General features: G+C 37.4%; 1 protein-coding gene and 1 non-coding gene across 3 annotated transcripts in view; one reads left to right on the forward strand and one right to left on the reverse strand.

Annotated features, from left to right (window-relative positions):
• The window catches only part of NUP42 (nucleoporin 42), a 23,496-nt gene extending 10,592 nt beyond the window's left edge, over positions 1–12,904 (forward strand). For both annotated transcript variants that reach the window (XM_043871586.1, XM_043871587.1), the window contains 3 exons: positions 293–379; positions 9,627–9,711; positions 10,352–12,904. In XM_043871586.1, the coding sequence (XP_043727521.1) occupies positions 293–379; positions 9,627–9,711; positions 10,352–10,929 (750 nt within the window). In that variant the 3' untranslated portion in view covers positions 10,930–12,904. The remainder of the gene's footprint in view (positions 1–292; positions 380–9,626; positions 9,712–10,351) is intronic.
• On the reverse strand, positions 12,481–12,585 carry LOC122675002. Its single transcript, XR_006335158.1, has one exon. It is a non-coding gene; the product is annotated as a small nucleolar RNA U13 (small nucleolar RNA).
• Positions 12,905–21,853: the final 8,949 nt, after the last annotated feature.

The raw sequence follows: 21,853 nt of genomic DNA on the forward strand, positions 1-21,853 counted from the left end.
ATTTTGACCAGTACACATGTTTGTCTCCCATCCAAATATAACTATTAATAACTTTGTGCTGCCAGGTACTTGGGATCTTAACAAGGAGCTGGAGAATAGGGAAAGGGAAAGGGGTCTACAGCAAGAGTGTCTGTGGCAAGTAGGAGTAGGTCAATGCAAATTTTACAAGTTATGGGCCATAAAAATATTTTATAAATTTATTGTGACTTTGGAAATAGAGACATGAAGTTGTTGAAGAGATTACCTTAAACACTCAATACTGACACATTATTTTTCTGTCCTCTTTCTTCAGCTAAATTCTGTCCAGCAGTTAATAAATCAGTGGAGGAACAGGGTGAATGAACTGAAAAGTCTAAATACATCAACTGCAATAGCTTTGGTGAGTATTGGAGAATTTTCTACAGGGAAGTATCTATTGCCTTTTTGCAGAATTTCACTTTGGATTTATGAAACAAAACTATAATTCTCTGTCAAGAATTAGGATACACACATTCTCAAGAACCATAATATATTATCATTTAGAGTCAAGGTTCTGGAATTCCTTTCTCTCTGTTCCTTAGTCAGAAATGCAGAGATAATTATGCTTGTCTAAAACTATTCTTAGGATCAGGTTCTTAATTTTGGTAGTACTAGTTTTGAAAATTGGGAAATAAAATATAAATTGAAGTATTCCAGCTTATCAGCATTTAAAAAGAAATTGCTTTGAAAAATGATATGGGGGAGGAGCCAAGATGGCGGAGGAGTAGGACAGGGAGACCACTTTCTCTCCTACAAATTCATCAAAAGAATAACTGAACGCAGAGCAAACTTCACAAAACAACTTCTGATCGCTAGCTGAGGTCATCAGGCGCCCAGAAAAGCAGCCCATTGTCTTCAAAAGGAGGTAGGACAAAATATAAAGGATAAAAAGTGAGACAAAAGAGCTAAGGACGGAGATCCGTCCCGGGAAGGGAGTCTCAATAGAGGACGTTTCCAGACACCGGGAAACCCTCGCCCTGGCGGGCCTGGAGGAAGTGTTTGAATCTCGGAGGGCAACCTGACTGGGAGGGAAACAATAAATAAAACCCACAGATTACAAGCCTAAAAGCAACTCCCAGCAGAAAAGTACCCCAGACACCCGCATCCGCCACCAGCAAGTGGGGGCGGAACGGAGAGGAGCGGGCGGCATTGCTTGGGGTAGGGTCGGGCCTGAGTGCCCTGAGGACAATTGTAGGGAGCTTTTGTGAGTTGCCAACTTAAACTGTGGGACAGCAAAAGAGAGAGAGAAAATTAACTGGCCCAAACACACTGCCAGCCATTCGCAGAACAAAGGGACAGAGAAAGTCCAGAGAAGAGCTCGCAGGCTGCGGACCGGCCCAGCCCCACCGGAGGCAGGGGGGAGGGGAAAGGGGCAGGCTGGGCCCCAAGGACCGCATCCCCTTCCACACTGCAAACAGGCCTCCACTTTCTAATCAAAGACCTCCTGAGATTCTGGATGGTCGACATCCGCTGGGGGGGGGGGGGGTCGCGGCGAGACACAGGGCGCAGGCACCCGACTGGCGCGGGCGGGGACTGGGGCTGGGGACGCGGAGGGCAGAAGGCACACGCACCCGACTGGTGCCGGTGGAAACCGAGACTGGGACCGCGGAAGGGAGTGGACGCGCCGCACCTGGGGAGAGTGCACCCGTCAAGCCCCTGGCTGCCTGGACCGCTCTGACAGGGAAGGCACAAAGAGCAGGCGCAGCTTTTTGTTCCGAGCTTTTGTGGAACACCCGAGGGCTGGAACCGCGCGCAGCGCGGGGCGTGCTCCATATAGAGCAGCCGGGAGCCTGAGCAGTGCAGACGGAGAAAGCAGCGACAGCCCCTCCCTGCAGCACGACGGAACTAGCTACCTGAATAAGAGTCCACCTCCGCCCGCCTGTGTCAGGGCGGAAATGAGGCTCTGAAGAGACCGGCAAGCAGAAGCCAAATAAACAAAGGGAACCGCTTCAGAAGGGACCGGTGCAACAGATTAAAATCCCTGTAGAAAACACTGACTACACCGGAAGGGGCCTGTAGATACCGAGAAGTGTAAGCTGGAACGAGGAGCTATCTGAAACTGAGCCGAACCCACACTGACCGCAACAGCTCCAGAGAAATTCCTAGATATATTTTTTTTTATTTTTCTTTTTTAGTAGGGAAAAAAAAAATTTTTTTATTTTTTCTTTTTTATTTTCCTTTAAAATTCTCTATTACTCCCAAATTACTCCTTAACTTTCATTTTCATAGATTTTTACAATTTTTTTAATTAGGAAAAAAAAATTTTTCTTTCTTTTTTTTTTTTTCTTTTTCTCTTCTATTTTCTATTTTTCTTTTCCTCTTATTTCTTTTAAAGTCCTCTAGTACTCCTCTACTACTCCTTAATTTTCATTTTCAATACACTATAACCTTACAAAAAAAAAAAAAAAAAAAAGCCCTATTCCAGACACAGCAATCTAAACAAGATGAAAAGGCAAAGAAATACCAAACAGGTAAAGGAACATGAAAAATGCCCACCAAGTCAAACAAAAGAGGAGGAGATAGGGAATCTACCTGAAAAAGAATTTAGAATAATGATAATAAAAATGATCCAAAATCTTGAAAACAAAATGGAGTTACAGATAAATAGCCTGGAGACAAAGATTGAAAAGATGCAAGAAATGTTTAATAAAGACCTAGAAGAAATAAAAAAGAGTCAATTAAAAATGAATAATGCAATAAATGAGATCAAAAACACTCTGGAGGGAACCAAGAGTAGAATAACGGAGACAGAAGATAGGATAAGTGAGGTAGAAGATAAAATGGTGGAAATAAATGAAGCAGAGAGGAAAAAAGAAAAAAGAATCAAAAGAAATGAGGACAACCTCAGGGACCTCTGGGACAATGTGAAACGCCCCAACATTCGAATCATAGGAGTCCCAGAAGAAGAAGACAAAAAGAAAGGCCATGAGAAAATACTCGAGGAGATAATAGCTGAAAACTTCCCTAAAATTGGGAAGGAAATAGCCACCCAAGTCCAAGAAACCCAGAGAGTCCCAAACAGGATAAACCCAAGGCGAAACACCCCAAGACACATATTAATCAAATTAACAAAGATCAAACACAAAGAACAAATACTAAAAGCAGCAAGGGAGAAACAACAAATAACACACAAAGGGATTCCCATAAGGATAACAGCTGATCTATCAATAGAAACCCTCCAGGCCAGAAGGGAATGGCAGGACATACTGAAAGTAATGAAAGAGAATAACCTACAACCTAGATTACTGTACCCAGCAAGGATCTCATTCAGATATGAAGGAGAATTCAAAAGCTTTATAGACAAGCAAAAGCTGAGAGAATTCAGCACCACCAAACCAGCTCTTCAAGAAATGCTAAAGGATCTTCTCTAGACAGGAAATGCAGAAAGGTTGTATAAACGTGAACCCAAAACAACAAAGTAAATGGCAATGGGACCACACCTATCAATAATTACCTTAAATGTAAATGGGTTGAATGCCCCAACCAAAAGACAAAGATTGGCTGAATGGATACAAAAACAAGACCCCTATATATGCTGTCTACAAGAGACCCATCTCAAAACAAGAGACACATACAGACCAAAAGTGAAGGGCTGGAAAAAAATATTTCACGCAAACGGAGGCCAAAAGAAAGCAGGAGTCGCAATACTCATATCAGATAAAATAGACTTTCAAATAAAGACTGTGAAAAGAGACAAAGAAGGACACTACATAATGATCAAAGGATCAATCCAAGAAGAAGATATAACAATTATATGCACCCAGCATAGGAGCACCGCAATATGTACGGCAAATGCTAATGAGTATGAAAGAGGAAATTAATAGTAACACAATAATAGTGGGAGACTTTAATACCCCACTCACAACTATGGATAGATCAACTAAACAGAAAATTAACAAGGAAACACAAATCTTAAATGACACAATGGACCAGCTAGACCTAATTGATATCTATAGGACATTTCACCCCAAAACAATCAACTTCACCGTTTTCTCAAGTGCACACGGAACCCTCTCCAGAATAGATCACATCCTGGGCCATAAATCTAGTCTTGGAAATTTCAAAAAAATTGAAATCATTCCAGTCATCTTTTCTGACCACAGTGCAGTAAGATTAGATCTCAATTACAGGAAAAAAGTTGTTAAAAATTCAAACATATGGAGGCTAAATAACACGCTTCTGAATAACCAACAAATCATAGAAGAAATCAAAAAAGAAATCAAAATATGTATAGAAATGAATGAAAATGAAAACAACCCAAAACCTATGGGACACTGTAAAAGCAGTGCTAAGGGGAAGGTTCATAGCATTACAGGCTTACATCAAGAAACAAGAAAAAAGTAATATAAATAACCTAACTCTACACCTAAAGCAATTAGAGAAGGAAGAAATGAAGAACCCCAGGGTTAGCAGAAGGAAAGAAATCTTAAAAATTAGGGCAGAAATAAATGCAAAAGAAACTAAAGAGACCATAGCAAAAATCAACAAAGCTAAAAGTTGGTTTTTTGAAAAAATAAACAAATTTGACACACCATTAGCAAGGCTCATTAAGAAACAAAGAGAGAAGAACCAAATTAACAAAATTAGAAATGAAAATGGAGAGATCACAACAGACAACACTGAAATACAAAGGATCATAAGAGACTACTACCAGCAGCTCTATGCCAATAAAATGGACAACTTGGATGAAATGGACAAATTCTTAGAAAAGTATAACTTTCCAAAACTGAACCAGGAAGAAATAGAAGATCTTAACAGACCCATCACAAGCAAGGAAATCGAAACTGTAATCAAAAATCTTCCAGCAAACAAAAGCCCAGGACCAGATGGCTTCACAGCTGAATTCTACCAAAAATTTAGAGAGGAGCTAACACCTATCTTACTCAAACTCTTCCAGAAAATTGCAGATGAAGGTAAGCTTCCAAACTCATTCTATGAGGCCAACATCACCCTAATTCCAAAACCAGACAAAGATGCCACAAAAAAAGAAAACCACAGGCCAATATCACTGATGAACATAGATGCAAAAATCCTTAACAAAATTCTAGCAAACAGAATCCAACAACATATTAAAAAAATCATACACCATGACCAAGTGGGCTTTATCCCAGGAATGCAAGGATTCTTTAATATCTGCAAATCAATCAATGTAATACACCACATTAACAAATTGAAAGATAAAAACCATATGATTATCTCAATAGGTGCAGAGACAGCCTTTGACAAAATTCAACACTCATTTATGATTAAAACTCTCCAGAAAGCAGGAATAGAAGGAACGTACTTCAACATAATAAAAGCTATATATGACAAACCCACAGCAAGCATCACCCTCAATGGTGAAAAATTGAAAGCATTTCCCCTGAAATCAGGAACAAGACAAGGGTGCCCACTCTCACCACTACTATTCAACATAGTGTTGGAAGTTTTGGCCACAGCAATCAGAGCAGAAAAAGAAGTAAAAGGAATCCAGATAGGAAAAGAAGTGAAACTCTCGCTGTTTGCAGATGACATGATCCTCTACATAGAAAACCCTAAAGACTCTTCCAGAAAATTACTAGAGCTAATCAATGAATATAGTAAAGTTGCAGGATATAAAATTAACACACAGAAATCCCTTGCATTCCTATATACTAACAATGAAAAAACAGAGAAATTAAGGAAACAATCCCATTCACCATTGCAACAAAAAGAATAAAATACTTAGGAGTATATCTACCTAAAGAAACAAAAGACCTATACATAGAAAACTATAAAACACTGATGAAAGAAATCAAAGAGGACACAAACAGATGGAGAAACATACCGTGTTCATGGATTGGAAGAATCAATATTATCAAAATGGCTATTCTACCCAAAGCAATCTATAGATTCAGTGCAATCCCTATCAAGCTACCAACGGTATTTTTCACAGAACTAGAACAAATAATTTCACAGTTTGTATGGAAATACAAAAAACCTCGAATAGCCAAAGTAATCTTGAGAAAGAAGAATGGAACTGGAGGAATCAACCTGCCTGACTTCAGACTATATTACAAAGCCACAGTCATCAAGACAGTATGGTACTGGCACAAAGACAGAAATATAGATCAATGGAACAGAATAGAAAGCCCAGAGATGAATCCACGAACCTATGGACACCTTATCTTTGACAAAGGAGGCAAGGATATTCAATGGAAAAAAGACAACCTCTTTAACAAGTGGTGCTGGGAAAACTGGTCAACCACTTGTAAAAGAATGAAACTAGAACACTTTCTAACACCATACACAAAAATAAACTCAAAATGGATTAAAGATCTAAATGTAAGACCAGAAACTATAAAACTCCTAGAGGAGAACATAGGCAAAACACTCTCCAACATAAATCACAGCAGGATCCTCTATGACCCACCTCCCAGAATATTAGAAACAAAAGCAAAACTAAACAAATGGGACCTAATGAAACTTAAAAGCTTTTGCACAACAAAGGAAACTATAAGTAAGGTGAAAAGACAGCCCTCAGATTGGGAGAAAATAATAGCAAATGAAGAAACAGGCAAAGGATTAATCTCAAAAATATACAAGCAACTCCTGAAGCTCAATTCCAGAAAAATAAATGACCCAATCAAAAAATGGGCCAAAGAACTAAACAGACGTTTCTCCAAAGAAGACATACAGATGGCTAACAAACACATGAAAAGATGCTCAACATCACTCATTATTAGAGAAATGCAAATCAAAACCACAATGAGGTACCATTACACGCCAGTCAGGATGGCTGCTCTCCAAAAGTCTACAAGCAATAAATGCTGGAGAGGGTGTGGAGAAAAGGGAACCCTCTTACACTGTTGGTGGGAATGCAAACTAGTACAGCCGCTATGGAGAACAGTGTGGAGATTTCTTAAAAAACTGGAAATAGAACTGCCATATGACCCAGCAATCCCACTTCTGGGCATACACACTGAGGAAACCAGATCTGAAAGAGACACGTGCACCCCAATGTTCATTGCAGCACTGTTTATAATAGCCAGGACATGGAAGCAACCTAGATGCCCATCAGCAGATGAATGGATAAGGAAGCTGTGGTACATATACACCATGGAATATTACTCAGCCATTAAAAAGAATTCATTTGAATCAGTTCTAATGAGATGGATGAAACTGGAGCCCATTATACAGAGTGAAGTAAGCCAGAAAGATAAAGAACATTACAGCATACTAATGCATATATATGGAATTTAGAAAGATGGTAATGATAACCCTATATGCAAAACAGAAAAAGAGACACAAAAGTACAGAACAGACTTTTGAACTCTGTGGGAGAAGGCAAGGGTGGGATGTTTTGAAAGAACAGCATGTATATTATCTATGGTGAAACAGATCACCAGCCCAGGTGGGATGCATGAGACAAGTGCTCGGGCCTGGTGCACTGGGAAGACCCAGAGGAATCGGGTGGAGAGGGAGGTGGGAGGGGGGATCGGGATGGGGAATGCGTGTAACTCCATGGCTGATTCATGTCAATGTATGACAAAACCCACTGAAATGTTGTGAAGTAATTAGCCTCCAACTAATAAAAAAATAAAAAAAAAGAAAAATGATATGAATGCACATTTTAAAATTTATTTATTGACTGCACTGGGTCTTAGTTTTGGCACATGGTATCTCCGTTTCAGCACGTAGACTCTCTGGTTGAGGCATGTGGGCCTAGTTGCCCTGTGGTGTGTGGGATCTTAGTTCCCCAACCGAGGATTGAACCTGCATCCTCTGCATTGGAAGGCAGATTCTTAACCACTGGACCACCAGGGATGTCGCATGTAGACTAATACACACTTCGGTGACTAAAGGACACTTACCATAAGTTCCTGTCTTATACAGAAATGCTGTTAGGAGATATATACGCACTTGTCCCCAAAGATGCATGATACTACTGCAGCATATTCATTATCTCTGTTGATAAAGTTTATTTTTCTACCCCCATAAAATGTTCTTAAGAGCATTATTTTTAAATAAAATATTTACATTTAGAATTTAATATTTCCAGTTTCCTAGGTGATTTTTCTTTGTAGTTTCTGAAAAAAGCTGTGAGAATAGTAGCTGCCTGTGAACTTAGTGAATGACTGAAAGTCCCAGTACCCTACTCCTTAAATATCTGCTTGTAAATGACTAGACTCTTGTGCAAGCTAGTTTCTGCCTTTCAGTTGTCATGCCATTTGAATTCAGTAGGACTTCTTGGAAGTATTTTTTCTCTAGATGAGAGGTGGCCCACCATCACCAATGCTAATGTGGAAGGGGTAACTGAGTTCAGAGAACTAGGGAGCTTCCTTCAAGGTTGAAAGTTCTGTGTTCTTTGACAGCTTCCAAGGGGCCCTTCTGTAGGTGAGGATCTTGAATAGCCCACCTTTGACTGGCTTACCATGCATCAATTCTTTATGTCCAATTATTCTTTTAATCCATATGGATATAATTTGTTTATCCACATTCCTTATATGATAATTTGTTTATCACACAAGCTGAGAGAGAGAAGCTAGCCCCCCCCCCCAAAAAAAAAGCTAAAAACTGTAAACTATATGATTCTGTTTATATGAAACTCTAGAAAAGACAAATCTCATTTCTAGTAATAAAAAGTGGATGAGTGGTTCCCTGGGACCAGAGGTTGGGAGAGGGTTGCCTTGAAATGGATGCATGAGAACTTTTATGGGTGATGGGAATATTCTAAATATTGATTGTAGTGATGGTTATAAACTTATGAAAACTCATTGAAAAATAAATTTTTCAGTGGATGCATCTTATTTTATGTAAACTATTCCTCAATAAAGTTGAGTTTTAAAAAATGCCAGGGACTTCCCTGGTGGTCCAGTGGCCAAGACTGCATTCCCAATGCAGGCAGCTGGGGTTCTATACCTGGTTGAGGAGCTAGATCCCGTATGCTGTAACTAAAGGATCCTGAGTGCCACAACTGAGACCCAATGCAGCCAAATAAACTATTTTTTAAAAACAATGCCAATAGGGTTTTCAAATGAAAGAAAAAATATATGCTTGTATTAATGAGGAAGGACTTATTAGAGGTCAGAATTAAGTGAAAAGTTCATTGAAAAGGAGATTAAGATTTCAATAAGCAGAGATGAAAGATATTTCTACAGCAGAAAATAGCAAGAACATAAAATATTTTAAGGGAATAGGGAATGTTTAATAGAGTTTACTGGTGAGCTTTTAATAATGTAATTGTGAATTAACTTGGAGTCAAGCATTTGAGTAAGTCAATTGGGGTAGCCTCTAAAGATCCCTTACCTTGTATCTAGGTTTCTTGATTAATGCAGATCAACCTGTAGACACTGAAATCTAGAATTAAAAAGTATTTTTTTTATTTTAATATGTGTTCATTGAAGACATTTAGAAAATGTTTTAAAAGCATAAATAAAATTAAAAACACTCACAATTCATCAGCCAGACAATCACTCTGCACTCCCTGAGAAAGGCCCATTTTTTCTATGCATATTCACTTGTGGGCATTTTTCTATGTTAAACAAAATGAAGACATTTTAGAGTGCACATTTGAAAAATTTAATTTGGCTAAAAGTATACAGAAAAAGTACTTGAGAATTATTCACTTGCCTACCTCTTTTTTATAGCTCTCCGATTTACAGGATGGAGTGAATCAAGCAGCACCTTCATTTGGTTTTGGCAATAGGCAAACAGTAACATTTGGGTCACCAGGTAAGTGACAGAGTCATGCAAGACTTGACTGATATAGAAAAATGGGATTTTATGGGTTTCAAATACAAAGCCTGAAGGTGTCTCTAGTGCCATTTTAAGTCACCCTTGCAAATTCTACCACCTTCCATAATAGAGCTTTAAAGAATTTGGCTCATCTAGCATTTGTGAAATGGTGTCCAGAATGGGCACGTTCTTTGAAAGACTCTGTGGCTCAGGTTTTAGATGTATATTTTAGGAATGATTTTTCTAGAGTTTCATAGGACTACATAGCTATGGTAGCAGCACCTATGAGGACTTTCTTGTTTCTATACATAACAGCATAGTTTTGTCTTCAAGTGACAGCTCCAGTGAGAGGAGAGGACAAGCTGAAGTGAAGGTTCACTCCCTAATCCCTGAGATTTCTCAAGAGCTCCCTTCTTAATGTAAATTAGAGTGCAAATGAGATCAGTGTAGCAGAAAGACAGGCCAACAGAGTTTAGTGAGTTTGTCCTAACTTCTCATTTTCACTTTTCTTCCTTCCAGTAAGTTTCTCATCATCTAAACATGGCAGAAATAAGAACAAAAAAAGATGGGGACAAGGTAGTAATATAGCTACATTTTTTGACTAATAGTTTCTTTTTTCTTTTTCTGGTTTTTGTAGGTTTTCCAGTGAATAACAGCAGCAGCAGCAGCACTCAGAATTTTAGTTTTAAATCAAGCTCTGGATTTGCTACAGCCCCTTCTGGAAGTCCTCCTGTGTTTGGGAATACTCCAGCCTTTGGAGCTGTACCCGCTGCCAGTTCTGCCATCCCTGCTGCTACTCCGACTTTTGGCCTTAGGAAACCCGAAATCACATCTGCTGCTTCATTTTCATTTAAAACCCCTGCAGCTTCTGGTTTTGGATCATCTGGATTTTCAGGATTTTCGCCTTCTATGGCAGCAAGCCCTGTTGGATCTCCAGTGGCGCTAGCCTTTGGAAGTGGCAGTTCTGCAGCTGGTTTTGGTAGCTCAGGCTCACCGCCTCACACTGCTTTCTCTAAGTCATCCAGTGATGCCTTCGGAAACAGCAGTGTACCCACTTCTCTCTCTTTCTCACTTGGCAGCGCCACAACAGATAATGCATTATTCACACCCAAGGATCAACTAACAGCAGAAGAACTGGAACAATTTCAATCTAAGAAGTTTACTCTGGGAAAAATTCCATTAAAGCCACCACCTGTGGAACTTCTAAATATTTAAAAGGGCAACTTTAAATACAGAACAGCTTTTAAAATTGTTTTGAGTGGTTCATATGAAAGAGGAGGAATACACACACACACACACGTGTATATGCATATATATGCATATATATTTATAAAAAGTATAAATTTTCAATAATAACATTAGGAGTTCTTAAATTTAACATTTTTTCCTTGACTCTAGCTATTTAAGTAAAACAACAAAAACTACTCAGCAACAGATTTTTTCTTTTTTTTTTACTGTAATGATGAATGGAACTGAAAAACCTGTCAGGGTGCACTGAATAAAGTACTTTTCTCATTCTGTATCACTTTATACTGTCTTACCATTTAAAATTTTACCTTTAAACTTTTTTTTTTTTTTTTAAGGAAAGAGATAATTTCTAGAACAAGTAGGGAAAAAATGCTTAAGTGTTTAGTCTGCCTGCTGAATAAACATCAGCAGCATGGTGACTTTCTTTTGTGTTAAAGAAGATTCTCTTAAAGAGAGAAATATAATTTTTAAAGGGTAAAAGCTTTTATTTTTAGTAACTAAGAAGCATTTTTGCCTCATAACTTTTCCTCCTGTTTTGGCTATCTCATGAACCATTTGAGTTTTTGTCAACAATTTCATGCTAGTTTTTATCTTGGCCTAATTTTTATGTAATTCTATTTTTTCCTCACATTGTCTCATCAAGTGGATGGATTGTAAGAGGACTAGAAATTATGATCTCATGTAGATGAAGAGCATATGTGTATATATATATCCTTTGTAGATGCATAAGACATTTCTGGAAGAGTAAGAAACTTGCTAATAATGATTACCACTGGGAAAAGAATTGGTGTCCGAGTTAGGAGAAATACTTTGTGTACCATTTTGAACTGTTTGAATATTTTACCATGTACATGTGGTACTTTGTTTTTTTAATTAAAAGAAGATCACGAAAAATTAGGAAACTTTTTTCAATTAAACATTATTGGCAAGTTTAATAATGTGTATGATCAAGCTAGTTTTTCAGGATGCATTTTTGAAAAGAATTTTTTTTAAACAAGTATTCAAGATGCATCTTCTCTAGGCTTTTTTCTTTTCAAGTAACAGAAGTAACTTTATAACTGGAAAAAGGTCATTGAAGAACAAGTCTAGGCTTTCTTCCACCTCCATTTACATTATTAAGGTATGCTTTTATTCCTTTTGGTATATTTCTTAAAACCTTTTTATAAAATATGCTTATTATAACAACTTTGGAAACTTACAACAAGGAAATTAAAATTATCTGTAATCTCTCCCCCCCAAGAGTAGTGTATATAGAGGGATGAGGATTCATCAGCTGTTTTTCTAGAGTTTCTATTAGAATTTTCAGATGTGTTTGGGTCTCTCTGTGTCCTCAGATTGAAGGAGTAGTATCTTATATATATGGTTGATCCAAACAGCCAGAGACGTCATTAGTTGAAGCATACGTGTCAAGAGTCCTGTGTTCCTTTTTCAAGCCTCAGAAAATATATAACTAGCACTGCGAGAACAGTTTCTTTACACAGATCAGGTGTTGAACTGATTTTTTTTTTTTTTTTTAAACGTCAGATGGGTAACGTGCCGGTGTCATAAAAAGGTTTGGAAGGAGGCACATGTCATGCAGCAGCGTGAACACCCAATCATCACGCTCATGAACTACAAAAGGATCTGAACTGATTCTTAAGTGAAAATCTTACCTATTAAAGATATATGCACCACATGATTTTAGCGTATATGCAAAGGATTTGGTCCTCAGGGGATCCAGATTCTCTGTTGTACTTTTTGAAGAACTTTATAACTCTTAAGTTTCGGAACCCCAGCACTCCAAATAAGAGGTGTATGTTTGAATTTTAGTATATGTGCTGCCAAAGCAAGCACGAGGTGTATGTTTGAAACCATCCTTGGTATAGAGATGATAAGTAGACCCTAAGTTCCTGTTTTGATTTCAAGTTCTTTATAAGGACTTTCCAATTTTTTTTTTTTTCAACTTACAGTTGACTCCTAGAGTTCTCCTACCCTGATGGAACGAACCCTGCATAAAGGTAGATTAAGTTTCAAGACCCTAAAAAGGAGTGAAGGGAAGAGGCAACCAAAAGGTACAAGATTTAGATGTATTCAATGAGGCAAGAACCAGTTCTGACAGAGCTGGTCATATTGAAAGTACACTCCCAAATAGGCACAGACAGACCCATTTCACAGCTTCTATAACGGCTGCCCCTTTTCCCTAGGACTTAGAGGAAGGGACAGAATTGCATAAGGTTTTATTACAAGTAAAATGATCTAACTAGCTTGATTATTTGATCACAGAAAGAAGTATAACAGCTGAGAGCTAATTAGAAAGGGAGAGAGAAGCTGATATTAAAACTATTTAAAAAGTATAATATGGTTTAGCTACAGAGTATGTATTGTTCAAGTATTGTTCATAAGAGTAAAAAATCCAATCTGTTGTCCAACAACAGGAAATTGGTTAATCTGGTAGATTCATATATTGGAGTACAGCTTTTCTAAATGACCTGGGTTTCACTCTGTAGTCAATGGGCAAAAGCTTGTTATTTATTTATTATTATTTTATTATTATTACTCTAATTGCACTGACTGGGACACTCAGTACTGTGTTGAATAGTAGTGGTGAGAGGGGGCATCTTTGCCTTTTTACTGATCTTAAAGGAAAAACTTTCTTTCATGATTGAATATGATATTAGCTGTGGCCTTTTCATGTATGGCTTTTATTATGTTGGAGTAGTTTCCTTATTTTCCCCAGTTTGTTGAGTGTTTTTATCATGAAAAAGTTTTTACTTTGTCAAATGTTTTTTTATGCATCAGTTGAGATGATCATATGGGTTTTGTCCTCCATTTTGTTAATGTGTATTTATATTGATTAATTTTGTATGGTGAACCATCTTTGCATTCCAGATACAAATCCCACCTAATCATGTGTAAATACTTTTAATGTGCTGTTGAATTCAGTATACTAGTATTTTGTTGAGGATTTTTGTATCATTATTCATCAGGAATATTTGCCTACAGTTTTCTTGTGTCTTTTTTTTCTGGTTTTGGTATCAGAATAATGCTGGGTTCACACAGTGAGTTTGGGGATGTTCCCTCCTCTTCAGTTCTCTGAAAAGATTGGTATTAATTCTTTAATTGTTTGATAAAATCCTTCAGTGAAGTCATCCTGTCCTCGTTGGGCAGTGTTTGATTACTGCTTCAATCTCCTTACTGTAGGTCTGTTCAGATTCTTTACTACTTGATGATTTAGTTTTGGTAGTTTGTATGTTTCCAGGAATCAATCCATTTCTTCTAGGTTATCTAATTTGTTGATATTTAATTGTTCACAGTAATCTTTTATAAAAATCCGTTTTTATTTCTGTGACATCAGTTATAATATCCATTCTTTTGAATCTAATTTAGTTATTCAAATCTTTTAGCTCTTTTTCTTAGTTAATGTAGCTAAGGATTTGCCAATTTTTTTGGTCTTTTTAAAAAACCATGTCTTAGTCTGCTAATGCCACCATAATAAAACACCATAGACAGGGTAGCTTAAAAAATAGACATTTATTTCTCTCAGTTTTGGAGCCTGGAAGTCCATGTCAGGGTGCCAGCATGGTCAGTTCTGGTGAGAACCCTTTTCCTAGTTTGCAGATAGCTGCCTTCTTGGGTGCTAAGATGACCTTTTCTTGGTACATGTGCATGAAGAAATAGATTTCTCTCTCTTCCTCTTCTTACAAGGCCACTAATCTTGTCATAAGGTTGCCATCCTCATGACCTAATTTAAACTAATTATCTCTCAAAATACCCCCACCTCCGAATACCATCACTTTGGTGGTTAGGGCAGCAACACATGAATTTGGGTAAAGGACACACATACTCAGTTGGTTTTATTGGTTATTGATTTTTCCACTGTTTTTCTATTCTCTATTTCATTTACTCTCCTTTCATCTTTATTATTTTTTCTGCTAAATTTAGTTTTTTTTTCAAGGTATAAAATTATTGATTTGAGATCTTTCTTCTTTTTAATGCAAGCATTTATCTCTGTAAACTCCTCTCATCACTGCTTTTGCCTAGGTTTTGATGTCTTGTATTTTGTTTTCATTTGTTTCTAAGTATTTTCTAAGTTCCCTGTGGTTTATTCTTTGACCCATTAGTGGTTTAAGAATGTGTTGTTTAGTTTTCACATATTTGTGTTTTTATCTTCTTCTGTTGACTTCTAGTTTCATTCCATTATGGTCAGAGAAGATAACTTTGTATGATTTCAATCTTCTTAAATTTGTTAAGACTTGTTTTGTGGCCTAATATGTGGACTGCCTTGCAGAACAACCATGTGTACTTGAAAAGAATGTGTATCCTCCTGTTCTTGGGTGAAGTGCTCAGTATATGTTTGGTTCAGCTGTTCTTTAGTGTTAAGTCCTCTGTTTTTTTTTTTTTTAATTGATCTCCTCTTTGTTCTATCCATAAATGAAAGTGAAGTATTGAAATATGCTACTGTTACTATGTTGCTGTCTATCTCTCCCTTCAGTTCTGTCATGTTTGCTTTATATATTTGGGAGTTCTAATATTAGGTGCATGTACATTATAATTGTTATATCTTCCTGGTGAATTGATGCTGTTATTATATAATGTCCTTCTTTGTGTCTCATATAATAGTTTTGGTTTTAAAGTCTGTTTTATCTTAGTATGGCCACTTCTCCTCTCTTTGGATGCTTGTTTTCATGGAATATTTTTCCATCCTTTTAGCCTATGTGTATCTTTAGATCTATAGCATGTGTATCTTTAGATCTATAGCATGCCTCTTGTAGACAACCTATTAGTTGGTTCTTATTTTTTATCCATTTAGCCCATCTGTGTCTTTTAATTAGTGTATTTAACCTATTACATATAAAGTAATTACTGACAGGGAAAGACTTACTATTGCCATTTTGTTCGTTGTTTTTTGTATATGTTATAACTTTTTTGTTCTTCCTGCTGCCTTATTTTGTGCTATGCTGGGTTTTGTTGTTGTTGTTGTTGTTGTTAGTGACACATTTGATTCCCTTCTCATTTCCCTTTGTGTATATTCTATAATTTCTCTGTGGTTACTGATGTAATTACATACAGTGTTTTAAAGTTATAATACATTTTAAGCATAATTTAACTTCAGTCACATAAAACTGCTCCATTTCAGTTCTGCCTCACCCACTTTATGTTTTTGAGAAAGATTACCTATTTTAATATTGCATGTTTATTAACATAGATATATAATTACTTTTTATGCTTCTTTTGTGTTTTAAATTCCATACCATATTTAAAAGTGATTTATGCAGTTACATTACAACACTACATAGTTATAAATTTATCTATATTTTTACCTTTGTGAGGGAGTTTTATATTTTTGTCTGGTTTTCATCATCCTTCTGTTTTGACTTGAAGGACTCTCTTCCACATTTTTTTTTCCCAGCCAGCTTGTTTTCTGTTGATACCACAATGATCAGATCTTGACCATGTACTTCCACAGTGGTCACAACCATTCCTTCCGTTGCTGCTGTGTGGTCTTCAAATTCTCCTCATGCATATTGAGCTGGCAGTGCATAGCACGTCTTTTCTTGGGCTGCAGTTCCAGGGGCTTATACTTTGTGCTCTTGTAGAATTTCCTAAGATTCTCTTTCTGAGTCTGATTAATGGTAGTGAGAACAAAGGCAATAGATTTGCAAACAACTCGAGTCTTAAGATAGTTTGGATGTTGTGCTGCCTGGCAGTTCAGAGACATGCAGCTGGTACAGCTCCACCTTCAGGTCATCCATCTGTTTCAGCAACTCATCTTTCTAGCCTGAAAGTCTCAAGACAATCTTGGCTATGGCTGTACAAGGTTGTTTTTAAAGTATGAAACAGATGAATGAAGACATTTTCTTTACCCAGACATTAGTTTATGTTAAAAATTATTGCAGAAGAAACTTAAGAGGCCTGACTTCAATAATATTCATCAGATTAATACAGTTTGATCAAATCAATAATACTTGGCAAATTAATATAACAAAATACCACTTCCTGTCTATTGGCAAAAATCAGAGTCTTGCAATGATGGTGTTAATGAAGATGTGGTATTTTGGAGACTGTTGTGAGCTGCTGACTGGAGTGTGGATGGGTGTAGGCACTTCGGAGACAGTTTGGCAATATCTAGTAACATTAAAGATGATCATCCTCTACAATCTAGAAATTTTTACTCCTCTTCAAGGCCCTTGCTCCTTGAAGTGTGGTCCTAGGACCAGCAGCATCAACATCATCTGGGAACTTAATACACATGTAGAATCTCAAGCCTCATCCCAAAGCTACCAAATCAGAGTCTCTATTTTTATGATATTTATGGGAGGATGGTATGCACATGAATATATGAGAAACTACTGCATGTGGGAAAAGGAGACATATAAGACTAAATAGTACTATTCATAATAGCAAAATATTGGAAACAATCAGAAGTTCATGCTCAAGGTAACAGATACACTTTGGTATAATGTGATACATCTGTAAAACTTGAGTTACACATATAAACAGCCAAAAAAGCACAGGTGGTTTAATATACCACTGAAAATAGAGTATAAAACAATACTATATGTTGTTTATAAATTTATAAACATAGTAAAGGAATAACAGCCTGAGAAAATTAGCACCAGATTCAGAATAGAGTTTGTCCAGGAAAGGGGGAAAAAAAGAATGAGATTTAGAAGGCATATATAGGGAGCATTATATCTGTGATTTTTTAAAACTTTATTTATTTATTTATTTTATTTAAAACATGACAATAGTAGAATTTTATAGAGTAGGTGGTGAGTGCATTATATTATTTTCTATGTTTTTCTATATACTTTAAATACATTTACAAATGTTTAAAGATTTAATTTAGAAAAAAGAAGTATTCTTTCCCACCCTAAATTGTATTATAAAGTTGCTTTTAGATTTCTGAAGTAATCACTATGAATTGAGTAGTTTGTCAGATTGTTTCCAAATCTTGAATTAAATGTTCTACTCTGATGATACTTGTCATTCTAGTACTAAAGTACAAGGAGTACAACTGCTCTAAAGAACAACCAACTGTGGATGTAGACCATGTTATTTTTGCTGCTAATGAAATCCTGAAAGTAATTCAAATATTTGTGGAGCAAAATGGAAATTATTTTTTATTCATTTGTTTGGGAAAGAGTATGTGTTTATCTCTCTACTTATACCTGACGAGGAAGATAATGTAGAATCAATATAACTGGTTACCTTGAGGTTCTTTTCTCAACCACATATTATCAACCAGCTGGAAATCTATTCTTTTTTTTTTTTTTTTAAATCTGTTCTTATTTACTTGGTCACTTATAATGTAAGCAGCATTTAACCCTGTTATCTCTGAAACAGAGAAATAGAGGAATTATATATATATATATATATTGTAAACACAGTAAGTATCAAGCTTTTGCATTTGGAAAACTTCTAGTGATTCTATATGACTCACACCTCCCCTACACTAAGAAAAAAAAAGTCAAAAGAAGACATGACTTTATTGGAATTATTAATTCAGAAGCTACTCAACTGAAGGACACTTATATACATAATTCAGTAGAGAAAACATATAGTGCTATGTAAGAAAAAGTTTGCTTGATTTACAGGAATTGATGATCATCAATATTAAGAACCCACCAAATGCAAGTATTACATTAAGGATTCAGTCCTAAAATCTACTGAGAAGGTTTAGAAACAGGCTATGAAGGATTATCATAAGTTCTAAACGAAGTGTCAAGTTCCTCACCTGGAACTCATCCTCAAAGATGAATGAGAATCAGTTCAGTTCATTCGCTCAGTGGTGTTCGCCTCTCTGTGACCCCATGGACTACAGCACACCAGGCTTCCCTGTTCATCACCAACTCCCAGAGCTTACTCAAACTCATGTCCATTGAGTCAGTGATGCCATCCAACCATTCCATCCTCTGTCGTACCCTTCTCCCACCTTCAATTTTCCCCAGCATTAGGTTCTTTTCCAGTGAGTCAATGCTTCACATCAGGTGGCCAAAGTATTGGAGTTTCAGCTTCAGCATCAGTCCTTCCAGTGAATATTCAGGACTGATTTCCTTTAGGATTGACAGGTTGGATCTCCTTGCAGTCCAAGGGACTCTCAAGAGTCTTCTCTAACACCACAGTTCAAAAGCATTAATTCTTTGGCACTCAGCTTTCTTTATAGTCCAACTCTCACATCCATACATGACTACTGGAAAAACTAGCTTTGACTAGGTAGACCTTTGTTGGTCAAGTAATGTCTCTGCTTCTTAATATGCTGTCTACGTTGGTCATAACTTTTCTTCCAAGGAGCAAGTGTCTTTTAATTTCATGGCTGCAGTCACCATCTACAGTGATTTTGGAGCCCCCAAAAGTAAAGTCTGTCACTCTTTCCCCATCTATTTACCATGAAGTGATGGGACCAGATGCCATGATCTTAGTTTTCTGAATGTTGAGCTTTAAGCCAACTTTTTCACTCTCCTCTTTCACTTTCATCGAGAGGCTCTTTAGTTCTTCACTCTGCCATAAGGGTGGTGTCATCTGCATATCTGAGGTTATTGATATTTCTCCCAGCAATCTTGATTCCAGCTTGTACTTCACCCAGCCCAGCATTTCTCATGATGTACTCTGCATATAAGTTTAAAAAGCAGGGTGACAATATACAGCCTTGACGTACTCCTTTCCCAATTTGGAACCAGTCTGTTGTTCCATGTCCAGTTCTAACTGTTCCTTCTTGACCTGCATATAAGTTTCTCAGGAGGCAGATCAGGTGGTCTGGTATTCCCATCTCTTGAAGAATTTTCCACAGTTTGTTGTGATCCACACAGTCAAAGGCTTTGGCATAGTCAATAAAGCAAAAGTAGATGTTTTTCTGGAATTCTTTTGCTTTTTTGATGATCCAGCAGATGTTGGCAATTTGATCTCTGGTTCCTCTGCCTTTTCTAAAACCATCTTGAACATATGGAAGTTCACGGTTCACATACTGTTGAAGCCTGCTTGGAGGATTATGAGCATTACTTTACTAGTGTGTGAGATGAGTACAATTGTGTGGTAGTTTGAACATTCCTTGGCATTGCCTTTCTTTGGGATTGGAATGAAAACTGACCTTTTCCAGTCCTGTGGCCACTGCTGAGTTTTCCACATTTGCTGGCATATTGAGTGCAGCACTTTCACGGCATCATCTTTTAGGATTTGAAATAGCTCAACTGGAATTCCATCACGTCCACTAGCTTTGTTCATAGTGATGCTTCCTAAGACCCATTTGACTTCGCACTCCAGAATGTCTGGCTCTAGGTGAGTGATCACACCATCGTGGTTATCTGGGTCATGAAGATCTTTTTTGTATAGTTCTTCTGTGTATTCTGTGAATGAGAATAGAACCATGCAAATTCAAATGGTAGAAAGTGAAAGTTGCTTAGTCCGACTCTTTGCAACCCCATGGACTATATAGTCCATGGAATTCACCAGGCCAGAATACTGGAACTGGAAGCCTTTCCATTCTCCAGGGGATCTTCCCAACACAGGATTGAACTCAGGTCTCCTGCATTGCAGGCGGATTCTTTACCAGCTCAAGTAGTAACATATATGCAAAAGCACAGTGGTGAGTACAGCAGAATGCTACAGAGAAGTTAATGAACCAGGAGTCTGTGGTAACTTCCCAGAGGAAATGAATTTTAATACTTGTGAGAGAGAAGTGAAATCACAATGGAAAGGAGAAATAGCCAAAAGAGCCAGCTTCTAAAAAAAGAGAAGCTGGGCCTGGGAAGACTATATTCACTTTATGATACACAGCTTGAAAAGATTATCTCTTTAGATAAAGAATCTAAACTTGGACAGGTTAACTTTCCTAATCCTCTTATCTGTAGAATAGGTAATATACACCACCTATTCATTGTGTGACCAATAATTAATGTAACATGCTTAGCAGAGAAATTATGTTCAAAAATTCCATTAGTCACTAAAATTATGCTTGTTCACTATAGAGAATTCAGACCACATAGAAATACATAAAATGAAAAGTATACTCCGCATTCCCGATAACATTGTCTTTAACACTTTTGTGTACATTTCTTCAATCTTTATTCCTTATACATAGTCTAATAGTAACTATCGTTATCAATGCCATAATACTATTTTGCATCTTTACACTGAACAGAATGTTGTGAAGAAACTTCCACATCAGTACATACAGGTTTACCTCACTGTTTTTTTCTTCTCTTAGATAAGAAGTAGGTTTATTAATATAGGATTACTTGTGAATGATAGAAGCAGGCAGGCAAGAGAGCTCCTCCCCAAGAACTAAGTGAGCTACATTTTTATAACATAAAGAAAAATGGGGAGGGAGAGAAAACCATCTTCTTCTGCTTCCTTTGTAAAGCTATTGCAGGAAAATTGGTCCCAAGGGGATGGTCATGTCCCAGGTCTCTGACAAGTTCCTGGGATGGGCCCCCAAGTGAGAATCCTTGGCTTTACACAGGAAAGAATTCAAGAGCAAGCCATAGAAAACAAAGCAGAGATACACATTCCATGGGGCAGCATGTGGGCCATCTTAGAAGGCAAGGGCAGCTTACTTCACTATTTTTAAAGGCCATATGAAGTGAAGTCGCTCAATTGTGTCCGACTCTTTGCGACCCAATGGACTGTAGCCTACCAGGATCCCCAGTCCATGGGATTTTCCAGGCAAGAATACTGGGTTGCCATTTCCTTCTCCAGGGGATCTTCCCAACCCAGGGATTGAACCCAGGTTTCCTGCATTGTAGGCAGACGCTTTACCATCTGAGCTGCCAGGGAAGCAAAGGTCATATAGTGTTCCATTGTGTGTCCATTCCTTAATTTACCTAACCAGGCCCCCATATATGGGCCAACAGTCTTTTACTAGGACATTCTAGAGCATACATCTTTGCACTGTGGGAGTACTTTGTAAGAAACG

The sequence above is a fragment of the Cervus elaphus genome, chromosome 18 (assembly GCF_910594005.1).
Source record: "Cervus elaphus chromosome 18, mCerEla1.1, whole genome shotgun sequence".
In the NCBI taxonomy this organism is placed as follows: Eukaryota; Metazoa; Chordata; class Mammalia; order Artiodactyla; family Cervidae; genus Cervus; species Cervus elaphus.